Consider the following 13,547-nt stretch of genomic DNA (forward strand, 5'->3'; position numbering starts at 1 on the left):
AGGAATTGCCAAAGGCATGGAGGCTTACAAAACTCTTGGAAGGTTCCAGATGACTTTAAGGGCAGTTAATAGCTGAAGCTTAAGGGAGGAATTTGGGGGGAAGGAGGGAGCCAGATTAAGAAATGTTTTCCTCTAGCTAGAACCCAATGCCCAGAAAAAAGATCAGAAGCAATTTCTAGAATGACTTAAAAATCCTAGCTACCTTGTCAGCCAAAATATACCATATGCTTGAAGCCTGAATGTTTGGAATAGTAATAAGATTAAGACAACTGCTGGCCCTAGGGACAGGAATGGAAAGGAATCAACAAATAAGAGAGCCAAGAAAGATTAGACTCTAATTCCATTTATATTCTCATTAAAAGTTAGTTTTTGCCTCCTTCTAAAATATTTTACTTTTTAAATCTTTTTTTCTAATTACCTAATGCCCTTTTATGTTTCCTTATAGTTGCTAGCAGTAAAACCTAGAAAATCATGCTATTTCCACAAGGAATAATAGCAAGAGAAGGTAGGCTTTAAGACCTGAGTGACAACTTTAGACAAAAGAAGGGGTATTGGCAGTGGATTCAAGGGGATCAAATAAACAACCCATCTCTTTCAGAGATGGAAGAAAATGAGGCAGTAGGTCATTGTCCTAGGCCTGAAAATGATTTCTAGGATATATATATATATATATATATATATATATATATATATATATATATATATAAAAGAGGGCAGGAAGAATAGGTAATCTAAGCCTAGAAAGATTCAAACATGCCCTTANATTTATATTCTCATTAAAAGTTAGTTTTTGCCTCCTTCTAAAATATTTTACTTTTTAAATCTTTTTTTCTAATTACCTAATGCCCTTTTATGTTTCCTTATAGTTGCTAGCAGTAAAACCTAGAAAATCATGCTATTTCCACAAGGAATAATAGCAAGAGAAGGTAGGCTTTAAGACCTGAGTGACAACTTTAGACAAAAGAAGGGGTATTGGCAGTGGATTCAAGGGGATCAAATAAACAACCCATCTCTTTCAGAGATGGAAGAAAATGAGGCAGTAGGTCATTGTCCTAGGCCTGAAAATGATTTCTATATATATAAAAGAGGGCAGGAAGAATAGGTAATCTAAGCCTAGAAAGATTCAAACATGCCCTTAACTTTTCCTTGCATATAAAAAGGATCACTGTACTTCCCATGAAAGAGTCTCAGCTTTGAAATAAGTAGAAACCACATACTTCTTGCCAGGAAAGCAATAAGGGTGATGGAGGTGGCTTCCAGAGAAAGATGGCTTCCTTTATCTAGGTCATATAGTTACTACTAAAATTAATCCTGGATGCCAGTTTAGAACAATAGGTAAAGAAACCCATATTCCCTAAAGAGTAGAACCAGCATTAACAACAGGCTCATTAATACATCTCAGGAGAGCCATACAGGTAAGGAATTGTCAAGGGAGGAATTCCATTGACCCAAGGCCAACAAAACTTCCAGAAGAAGATGCTGAGGCCAATACTTGTTTTATCCAGTAGAGCCTAATTTTTAAACCCTTACCTTCTCTCTTAGAATCAATTGCTTCTAAGCAAAAGAGTGGTAAGGGCTAGGCAATGGGAGTGAAGTGACTTGGTCAGGATCCTACTGCCAGGAAGTACCTGAGGTCAGATTTGAATTTGAGACCTCCTGTCTCTAGGCCTGGCCATTTGGCCCCTTGAGTGATTTATTTTTAGGTAAGACAGGGAAATGGCTTTTTCACCCAGTGCAGCAGGAATGGTAGAAAAATGAACCCAAAAACAACCTTAGAGAAGAAAAGCAGCATCCATGGGAGCCAGAACAGACCAAGAATGGGAGACTAGATTAATAAGTGAGAAAGGGAAAGCTAGAGAATAGCAGAGCAGCTCAGATCTACCTTGGAGTGAGGAGCATGTGTCACCTCTTCTAGAGGTTTCCTTTTTGCTGCCCAAGACCTCGTTCTCCTTGCTGGGCCCTGAAGTGAGCAGAGTGAATAGTGCCTTTCCTGGGGGTTTTCACACCCAGCCAGGTGGGGAGGGAGGTGTAAGAGGAGCTCCAGGAGCTCAGGACAAGGGTCTATGCTAAAGGAAGGCCAGGAGTAATCAAAGACTCCAAGGGACAGGAAAGAAAAGGGATCCTCTTCAGCATTCCCAGAATGCTAGGAGCCAAGGAGCCCAAGGAGTGTTAATATAATGGAAAGTAAAGAAGGCAGAGAGAAAGTCAAAGAACTTTTACCAGAGTGCCTCAGGGTAGTAACCCTTGGACCTAGGCTCACCTTAAACTAAGGATTCCAAAATGTAGAGATAAAGAGGAACTAGAATAGCCTTGGGAAATTCATGGAGGAAGACTATGAATGGTGGTAGTTTGATTTTGTCAATCTGTAACAAGGATCATCAGTGCCTGCCCTGGGGCAGACCCTGTGCTGAGGGATTGAAACCGAGGTAGAAGCTGCCCCTGGACCAACTCACACTAATGTGGAAACAGCCTGAACAGGAAATAGCCTAAACAGGACAAGGTAGGAACAAGAGACCCCGAGATGTACAGAAGCAGCAGGTGGAGGGAATGAACTGGGGCCTCAAGAAAGTAGAAAGTGAGGTTCCAGTTGGGACTGGAAGGAAGCCAGGGATAGCAGGGGACAGAGAGAAGGGAGGGAATGCCAACCCCAGGCCAGAGGCCAGGGAGATGGCCCTGAGTCCTTGGAGATGGATGGAAGAAGAGGCCATGGGGGGAGGAGGAGGAGGATAAAGAAGAATGCAGAGGCAGGAGGGAGCAGACCATGAATGAGTCTTGACCCTGGAGGGGAAAGAGAAGACTTTGGGGTTTATGGAATTGGGGGGGAGGAAAAAGAACTTGGTGGAGAGAGAAGCCATTGCAGCAGTTCCACAGCGAGGAGGGCCTGTGCCAGCTTGAGAGGAGACTGAGGAGAGAAGAGAGGCCGCAGAGAGGCGGACGAGGGAAATTCAGCGGGATGGGGTAGCAGATTGGATTAGGAGGGAAGGGAAATTGGAGAAGCCTGGGGGCTGCCTCCATACAAGGGAAGGATCAAGTCACCCAACAGGGAATGAGGCTAAAGAGGCAGCCCATGAAAAAAGCTTCCACAGTAGCCAGCCAGTGAGGATGAGGCTGGGTGAGGCACAGAACCCGAGGCCACACTAGTAAAGAGCCCAAGCTGTGGTGGTCTCTTGTGGCCGCCTCCTCATGGCCTGGCAGACACAGTACACCAGGGATATTTGGGCGTTCTGGGCTAAGATGCTGGAGATTTGCCTTGTCCTGTTCCAGCAGATTAAGGCAAACAAAGGTTAAGTGACTGCCCAGAGGCACAGGGCCAGTGTTTGAGGCTGAATTTGAATTTAGGTCTTTGACTCCAGGCTTTATCCCCGGAGCCACCTCTCAGCCATCATAAGTTAGATAATTTAGTTCTCTATCCTAGACCCTCCTCCCTTTTCCGACCTGTGACATCCATGTTTCTGAGAGGGGTTGAATAAAGTTCCAGCTGGATGTCACAGACCCTATATGTGGCTACTGACTGACTACCCTTGCTTGGGGACTGATAACCCTTTTCCTTAGGGTGGGTACAATCCTGGGTACAGTCCTTTTTTTTTTTTTTCCTCACAGAAAGTAACCTCTTAAAGAGCAGAATTCCTCGTATGAAATCTTTTATAAACCACAGGTTATTGCCATCATTTCTTACTTTCTGGGTCGTCTACAGAATTCTCTTTTTGGATAGGAAGTTTCGGTTCCTTTTCTTCATAATCCTCAAGAATAAAGTGTTTGGAACTCTTTCAGGCAGCCAGGTGGTCAAGCCTTGGTAGAGCTTTGGACCTGAAGTCTAGAAGACCTAAGTTTAAATCCAACTTGCACCTATTAACCCAATTTGTGGTAAATTACTTAGTTTCTCTCAGACTCTGTTTCTATAAGCTAAAATGGAGATGCTAACACTTATGTCACTAGGTTGTTATGAGGAGCTGCTGAGGTACTGTGGAAAGCTCCTGGCAAATCATAAAGCTGCTTTGTAGAAAAGTCTGTATGTTGGTTTAGGTTTTCTTTCAGCCTTTCTCCTCTCTTCCCTTCACCTTTTCTCTGGTTTACCTCCTCAGCCTCTGGTTCTTCTTCCTTCAAGTGCTATACAAGCCCTTGAGTTTGGGAATCCTTACTTTTTATTTTACTTAGGTGGTTTGGAGGACACAGCCCTCCCCCCCCCCCCAACTGTGTCCCCAACTAAAATAAAAACTACTTTTTCATACCTCCTTCCCTCAGACATAAAAGTTCTTTGCTTCCTCTAACTGAACAGAATTGCTGTCTCCCAGCTCTTATGGGATTGCACTAGGTACAAGCTGAGTCTTTGACCTAGAAAGGTTGGGTAGGAATCCCTACAGCTCTGCCCCAAAGCCCAAGCCTAGGAGACTGTTTTCAGCTACTATGGCTGTTATTTATTTTTTCTTTTAACCTAATGTGAGATTTTGGGCTCCTTTTTTGGATTTCAGCTTTTGTTATTCCATATCTAATCATTCTTTTTTTCTTGATTTTATTTATTTTTTTTTTTTGTGTGAAGGCTGGACAGATAAGAAAAACAACTATTCCAACATCATACTACGCCAGTGACCCACTTTGGCCTATTCTTAGTAGTAGTATTCCTACAGCCCTGCTGGCAGCTGCCATCCTTACCTAGAGGCTATGTACTCCAGTTTCTTTTCATTACCTGAAGCAGATTAGTTTTTTCCTTCCTACCTTAAAGCCCACATTCTCTTCTGCTAGGACTACCTTCCATTCTTTTCTCATTTATACAGGAGAAATGACTGTCAGAGCTTGGGTCCAAAGAATGATCAAGACTTTTCTTAACTCTTAGGCTACTAATACTTTTTATTTTCCTAGATTCTCTTTGATAATTCTAGGCAGGCTTTCTAGAATCCTACCATTATGATTTTTTAATACATACATAGTGTAAACATATAAGAAATCAAATTAGTCATACCAAAGGAAGACAAATATTCTCTTATTATCTCTTTCTTATTTAGTAGTAAGATATTTAATATCTATCTAATCAGAGCATTGTGATTTTTCCTTTATTTTATAGCTGGAAAATAATATAGGTAAACATTAGATTATTACTTTTTCCTTTCATTTTTTTAAGCGTCTAAAAATCTATAGTTGGTTCCAAAAGGCATGTTAGCTTTATATATATACATGTAAATCAGACAGAGAGACAGAGTGTGTTTGGAAGGGACTTTTTAAGAGCAAAATTTATAGTCACTTGCAACATTTTTTTTAAATTTAAGAAGACAGAGAAACCTACTAGTTTAATTTTTATAGTTTCCTACTTTACTGTGTGGACAGAACAATGACTTAAAGGTGCTTCAAAAGGTGGATGCCTAGATGTATATGCCCTTCTCACAAGGATCCTGGTAACATAGTTTAAAGATAGTACTGCTAGTCCTTTAGAGACTCCTTTTCCCCTATTCATGACATGACCCCTTCTTTAGGAGAGGAGTTAAAGACCCTTATCAGTAGAAATGGGCTCTTCCCCAATCCTTTCTAACTACAGAATTGCATTCCTAGTCACACAGTCCACAAGATGAGTGAAATTAATTGGCAGCAATTTGGGTGTCATTCTTTATTAGTGGTGTTGTAATCTCCTACTCCTCTTAAAGGATTTAGGAATCATGTCAGGTCATTCACTCTCAGCTCTGAATTTCACTTCTTTTGAAAACCACTTTCTTTGCTTCATTTAATTTATTACCTTTCTTGGTGGCTAATAAACTTTGCTGGTGTTAATATGACTCTGTAACTAGCTGAAATGAGTTTCATACAGGAAAGTCTAGAGGCTGGCCTTTATGAAGTTTCTCTTTGTCTAGTCATTGACCTTTCATTTCCCAATGAAGGTCTCCCCTCATATTTAAAAAAGAAATATGAGAGCTATATTAACACTTTTTTAAGTCAAAACAAGTTCTAGTCTTGTACTCTGGCCTATCCCTTAAAAACATATATAAATGTATGTGTGTGTATGTACACACACACACACACACACACACACACACACACACACAGTTTCTTTTACCTAGAGGCCTGTGATTTCACTGGTATAAAGTACACAGAATCATAGAATTTGAGATTTAGAAAGGGACCTCACTGAGGTCCCAGTTAGAAAAGGAATCCTCACTATGGTATATGCTCATGATGAGGAAATTCCTACAATAATTCAGATAAACAACTTAAGAACCTCAGAACTGGGGACAGCTGGGTAGCTCAGTGGATTGAGAGCCAGTCCCAGAGATGGAAGGTCCTAGGTTCAAATTTGACCTCAGACACTTCACAGCTGTGTGACCCTGGGCAAGTCACTTAACCCCCATTGCCTGCCCTTATCACTCTTCTGCCTTGGAACCAATACACAGTATTGATTCCAAGATGGAAAGTAAGGGTTTAAAGAAAATTTTTTAAAATAAAATAAGTTAAGGGATTGAAAAAAGTGAGGATAAAGAGTATATTCAGTCTTTGAAGAAGTGAAATGTTTGTACTTGTAACAATTTGGATATTCCGTATTTATGGGACACATTATGAAAACATTAAATTTGATCAAGAAGGTCTTCACATAGTTACTTTATCCTGAGATATTTTCCTCAGCATTTAAAAAAATGAGCACCACGTTCACCATGGTAAAGAGTAAGAATCTGTTACCATTAAGGATCTAGCTATATACTTGTTACATAAACCCTCTTCTCACAAGAACATATTTTGAAATTCACACTTTAAAAGATATTTTATTGGATACCATTGCTCATCTCTTATTTCATTTTTTCTCCTAAAAATTTAGCTTCTTTCATAAAGGAAAAAAGATTATTTAGACACTTGATGTTACTTGATTATCTTGTCACATATAAATTATGAGGAATGTAAATTATATTTTCTGTTGGATAATAATTTTTTGTAAAATTTTCTCTTTAAAAGATGAGAATGTTTATACAAAATGCAATCGAGTAACAAAAATATTAAATGGTTATAAGTAAGGAAAGTATCTAACAGGCATGCCTTAGTTTAATTTGGGATATAGAAGGTAAATAATTTTTCCTTCCAAAACTTTTTCTTTGGTATAGTTAAAAGAATAAAAAATTTTTCTTGATTTGGGGACAAAGAAATCTAAGAGATATATATTCCTTTTCCTACACAGAAAAAATTTTCCCCCAGTCTCCAAAGATTTTTTTTTAGCTTTGATAAATAGTATAAAGGGCCCATGTTTGCAACTTAGAAATTGAACTGAGACCTCAAAGCTCAGTTCACTTAACAGTCTGAGATTCTACAGCAACAGGACTGTGGCATCAACCTAATAATTACAAATAACATTCATATGAAAAGTAGATGGTCTAATGTGGAGATAAGGCAAAAGAGCTGAGTGAGTTGATTTGTGTGTGTATAACATAGTATGCATCATAATACAAGCCCATGCCAACAGCCAGAAATTGTGTCTCCACAGCATGATAATGATATCCAGCCACCTGCTGGAAAAGAACGTAAGCGATCTATAACCAAAAATCCCAAAGTTGGTGGTTTGCCTTTAATTCCCATCCAGCATGAGAAAAATACTAACCAAGCCAGAAGAAATATAGAGGTAGGTTGGGGGTTTAATATATTTTGTATTGGATTAGAACACAAATTTCTTTTTCTTGTGCAATGCGTAATTTGCAATGTTAATTAACTCTGTTGACTTCAATTAAATATTAAATATAGATGTTTTAAATACTGCATTGTGAAGAGAATATTCAGGAAATATTTATATCCACCTTGATCTAGAATCATAGTATTCTACTTTATCTGGAAGATTATCTAGAGATTTTCTCTTCCATGCTTCTTCTTCTAGATTAAATAGACTGAGGTTCATAGAAGTTGAGAGTCTGGTCCAAGGTTTCTTGGCAAACTTGGAATAGAGGTTTCCAGCTCTGGGCAGAACTGGGACTCTGAACCTGAATTACTTTCCAATACATCATAAAACCTGCTCAATAACTATGGCATTTTGCAAAGAACCTGGTTAATAATTTAGTGAATTTGAATTTAACTTTTTTTTATTCTTAAGACAGGTATTATTTAATAATATTAACCACCTCCCCTATTCCATGCTATTCTTTATCCCTAAAGTATCTAGGTAGTCTCACCTTCAGGAATTCTGTTGTTAAAATATTACAACCAGAAGTTAGGTTTAAAATGGTCTCCCTTGTAAAGCAAATTAGTCTCGAGCTGGGGTAACAATGCTTTATATTTTACAGTGACCTACTCAAGTTTCAGTGCTGTGGAAACTAATGGTATTTCTCAGCCAGGTTAGTGGCCTGAAAGCTGGCCCCTGGGCATCCACAAAGAAGCACTGGTATCTTTGATGGAGGCAGTTATTTTTTCCCCCTTTCCAACTGGAGAATGAAACATGGATTGATTACTGTTACATAGGATTTAGTTACAGTGTAGAAGTTCACAGACTGCTGAAATTTCTAAACTTCCCTCGTACATGCATGAATATCTTAATTGAAATAAACCTGTGTCCCCCTTAATCCCCCTATTGAAGATCCTTGAGATTTTGAGAGCTTTGTCCTCTACATCTTTTTATGTTCTGAGAAAACTAGTGTGGCACTCTGGTAGTATAACTATTAGCCCCTCCTCTCTCTCCATGACTGGTCTATTAACTTTTATGTTTAAAAATTGGGGGGTAATATCTTTTATGTCCTTTCTTGCATCAAGGCGTTATTATTAGTGTGTATGTATGCCTTACATTTTTCTCCATTGTCCTTTTGGTTACCCACAATTTTTGATGCTTCACAGATTGTTTTTTCCCCCCCAAGATTCACAACCATATAAACATCACCTTAGGAACATATTTTAAGTTTAATTCTGGTTTTAGAGAGTTTGGGACCATTGAAAGTACTACACCATTTCCTAAAAATATTGCAGCACACTCTTCTTATTCAATTCTGAGCCCAGTTCATTGTCTATCTTCAGACCCTTTCCAAGGATGCGTGTGTGTGTGTGTGTGTGTGTGTGTGTGTGTGTGTGTGTGCGCACAAACATGTGAACAGACTCTATGGACTCCCCAACCAGCTGCATGCCATAGTCTGTGTAATAAGCATTCTTCATCTACTTGCCTTTTCCTATTGCACCAACATCTTTTGAATCATCCCATATTTAATGAAATTATATAGAATTCTGGGTTTTGATGATGAGTTGGTCTGTAGAGAATTTCACTAATGTGAACTGTGCACAAGACCTCCAATACACATATTTTTGGTGAACATATTACCCTCTTTTATGTAGTTCAATCCATGCACTCCAAGTAGAATGGAATCTCATGTGTTTGTACCCTATAGTCCATTCTATAATTCTGAAAATATATAGAAAATCATTTGCTTGCAAAAGCTTTTTTAGCTTTTTCTCATATCATCATGACTGAGGCTAATCTTCCATTATTGTGGCTCATAATGTTTTATAAATAAATTCATATTCAATCCCACTGCTGCCCTTTGTTGCCATGTTTCCTCGTTTCACTTGGCTAGGAAACCAAGCATTTGCTGATAGATGGCTTTTCTAAGGTGGTTGGGCATCTTTTTGGTGCAGATTACTGTGTATCATTTAAAATTTGGTAGAGAAATTATGGCAATAAGAATCAATGCCTTCCTTTATCCCTTCTCTTTTTCAGTGTCAATTGATAATTTTAAAAGTATAGATTAAGCCACTTTTAAATTCATATAATGTTTTCTGTCTATCTTTTCCCATTTCTCTACTTTAGGATTATATGTGGCTCTTATTCTAACTAGTCATTGCATATAGATAGCTGCTTCAGAAATTACTCCACTTTGGTAGCTATTTTTTTCTCTTTTAAAATTTTGATTTTTATGATTTGGGTGGAGGTGGTGCTGCTGGTCATGTAACACACTACCTAACCATCTTGCTGAAGACAATATTCATGGCATGATGCCTTCTAAGTAGTTCACATCACATGAGTAATGATTGTTATGAGCAGAACAACATGAGATGACCGAGGCTTTTTTTGCTCCCCTTGGATATAGGATGAAATCATCTCTGCCAACTCTTTTTCCCCCATTCTCCCTCTCTGAAGAGTACCTATGAATTGATCTTCCTTTTAATTGACTCATTATCTTCTGGTTTCACTTATAATAATCAAAAATGTTAGAGTCAATGTGATTTCATTATTCTAGTACTGTGTATAATTAGCAGTCCTCAAAATTAATCTCAAATTTATGGATAATGTAGACACCTCATGATAGTTAGCGCTGTCGACTCCCATTTCTGCCATTCTGTCACCACCCTAAATAAGTAAGCAAAAGGGCAAGAAAATTTAATTTTGTCATTCTTTATTATTCTCATAAATCGTAGGTTACCATGGCCACATAATTCATTAGCTAGTGAGCAGCCTACTAATCATGAGTTTATAGTTAGCTGGGTTGACCTTTGGAAAATACACATAGTTTGTAATTGTGCCTATATTTGGACAAAGCCTTGTTTCCAGCATGTTAGAATCTGCCCAAGTTTTTACTTTAACGGCTTAACCTTCAAGGACTCAGGGTCAGCCCTGAACCAAAATGAGGCTTTCGTGGGGGACTTCTGTGACCCATTGAGAAGTTTATAAGAATTTTGCTTTAATAGGGAACTAGATGGAATCAGAAGACCTAGATTTAAATCCTAAATCTACCACTTAGATCCTTTAGCTGGAGTAAGACTAAAAATAAGACTGTCCATGCTTGAATTTATATGATGAATATTAAAATTATAGGCAATCATTAATGTAAAGCACTTTTAAAAGTTTGGTATATTATGTAAAGCAAGCTCTTGTTATCAGAAATACTAAGTTTCAGCTCTAAAGTGACTTATATGGTTTATGTTTTATAGCGTTTATATTTTGAAACAATCTTGTCTCTAAAAAGAAAGAAATAGCCTTATAGACTCAGGTGGAAATTTGTTTATTTTTTATATCCAGACTTTATAGATTATTCCGTTGTTTACACTTCTGGTAGTCTAGTATAGTGATTCCCAAAGTGGGCGCTACCGCCCCCTGGTGGGTGCTGCAGTGATCCAGGGGAGCGGTGATGGTCACAGGTGCATTTATCTTTCCTATTAATTGCTATTAAAATTTTTTTAAAAATTAATTTCCAGGGGACTAAGTAATATTTTTTCTGGAAAGGGGGCGATAGGCCAAAAAAGTTTGGGAACCACTGTAATAGGTTACTCTTCACATTCTAAGACAAGACCTAAGACAGGACATTGCATCTAGTTACATGGTTAGTAAAATTTGTCAAATAGAAACAAATTTAATGTAAGTTGGAAACACTGCATCATTTTGAAAATTATTTGGAAAAATGTGTAGTATAAATTGTCCTGAACACAGCACATAAAAATGAGGTATTTTGAGGAAGCCTAAATTATCTTAGTGTTATTAGTGTTATCTGAAATGCATTGTATTTGCAAACAGATTAATTTATGTAACTTTCAGTTGATTTTTTTATTTTTTTGTTGTTGTTGTTAATATAACAAAATAACAAAAATTTTGTTAATGTCATCAATTCAAAACACAGAAATTGCCAGCTATTAACTACTATAAAACCCTACCAAAAGTTCTTTGGCAGAATTGATTCTTAAAATTCTCATACAAAATGAATAAACTGAAATCACAGCATACAGTTGTATGATTAAGAATTGCTTTCATGTCACCCACTTTGTTTCATTTAGAATTCAAAAGCAGGACTGGAAAGGCTGAGGCCCCCTGAAAAGCAGGACAAAGAGCAAATAGAAGCCAGTTTAAGAGAGCGAGCCTCCATGGTGGCCCACTGTCTGGAACGCAAGGAGGAAAAACACCGAAATCTAAGGACTAAGAAACACCGGAGCTTCAATTGTCTGGAGGACACGGGTGCGGATATTCTTCACAGCCAACAAAAATCACAGAAAGACTTCAAGATTCTGAAGAAGACTGAGGACAAGAATAGCAAATCTAGCCTGGAAACAGATAACAAATTACCCTCTAAAGTGATCGAGGAACTCAACGTGGTTCTGCAGAGAACAAGAACCCTTCCCAAAGATCCATGACGGGGGTTTGGCTGGAGGGGAAGGACGGTTTCTTTTAGATAGTGTATAATAGACTCCTTGTTCATGCACAGAACTGCTCATGGGTCCCCCTGTTTGTAATTATTCCCCAAAGCCACGAAGTTGAAAGTCTGTGTAAACCTGAAATGAGGAGGGTGAGATTGACTGTGGCGTGTAGAGATTCCTGTAAAGTTGTCATGGAATCCTTCACTTTCGTAAAGCTGGAGGTTCGCTCTGAGGACTCTGCCTGGTTGGAGAAGTGGCGGTGATTAAAAGAGGAATCCTCCGAAAGTGCACTGTAGGTAGTATGTATATAAAGCGTTTTTTCCCTCAATGATTTGATACTCTATGTAACACATATTGCACTTTGAGAAACCGTGTGTTAAGTTGCTGCATGACTTTAGGTTTACAGAGGAGAAGCCTCCCAGGTACGTGGTGCCCGTGTGGCTTCGTCTGAATTAGTCTTTGAGAAGAGGGAAAGGATGTCCCAGATTCTTCCAAGCGAGGGCTGGGGTGGGACGGGCTCCCCACGGCTGCCTCAGGTCAGCTGTGACTGGATGCCGTCTCTGGAAGGAGGGAATTCGGCACTTTCTCTGTGGGCTTTTCTGTGGGATGTTCCAATAACTACGGGGGCTTCATAGTAGACTTGGGGCCCATTTCTTAGTGTTTTGAGTGAAATAAGCCATAGATTACAGGACTAACTTTTAGGGTTTTTTTTAGATGACTTGAAAGGCCAATGGATTACAAAGTGATGGGCAAGCCTCGAAAGGAGTTCTCAGATTCTATTTTATTTATTGGCTATGGGAGAGCAAGATGCTGAATCCATATAGTAATATCCCCCTAGATAACCCTATAGATGTATGTACACATGTACATTGGGTTGTATGTACAGAAATAATACACACGTGGTATGTCTATAATTGATGGGCATATTACTCTTTCAGAGCCAATAATCTATGCTCCTTTAAAGGTTTGCTCATCAGTTTGTAGTTGGCAAGGAAGCAAATACACACACATGTGTGTACATGTATGTGTATATGTGTGTGAAGCACAAAAATAATTAAGGTTCCTCTTCCCCATCAGGTAGAACTAAACTGAAACAAATGAGATGTGATATAATTTGAATGTTGATGTTTCATTTAAATGCACTGGGTCATGGAGTCATAAAAGGTTGGTGCTAGAAGGGACCTTAGTGTGGATCTAGTCCAACTTTTAAATTTTACCAGTCAGGAAGCTGAGGCACCTCAAACCTGTGTGATTTGCTCAAAGTCAATTTTTTTTCTAAAGTTGTTTCTGGTCTTCTCTCAATTTAAAGGACAGTCACCTAACAAACGATGAAAAAGATAGGTATTCGATATCTCGACATAAAGATATTGATGTCCTTTTCCATTCTAGATCAAGTATTTGTAAAGCACTTAGCACAGAGCCTGGCACTTAGTAGGTACTTAATAAATGTTTGCTGCCTTCCACCCTACTGAATCGGTCACTGAGTGTGA

General features: G+C 38.5%; 1 protein-coding gene across 1 annotated transcript in view; it reads left to right on the plus strand.

The window, feature by feature from the left end:
* ARAP2 (ArfGAP with RhoGAP domain, ankyrin repeat and PH domain 2) overlaps positions 1-12,054 on the plus strand; it is a 195,566-nt gene extending 183,512 nt beyond the window's left edge. Inside the window, exons 32-33 of the mRNA XM_044682425.1 lie at positions 7,451-7,585; positions 11,701-12,054. Of these exons, the coding sequence (XP_044538360.1) occupies positions 7,451-7,585; positions 11,701-12,054 (489 nt within the window). The remainder of the gene's footprint in view (positions 1-7,450; positions 7,586-11,700) is intronic.
* Positions 12,055-13,547: the final 1,493 nt, after the last annotated feature.

The sequence above is a fragment of the Gracilinanus agilis genome, chromosome 6 (assembly GCF_016433145.1).
Source record: "Gracilinanus agilis isolate LMUSP501 chromosome 6, AgileGrace, whole genome shotgun sequence".
Lineage (NCBI taxonomy): Eukaryota > Metazoa > Chordata > Mammalia > Didelphimorphia > Didelphidae > Gracilinanus > Gracilinanus agilis.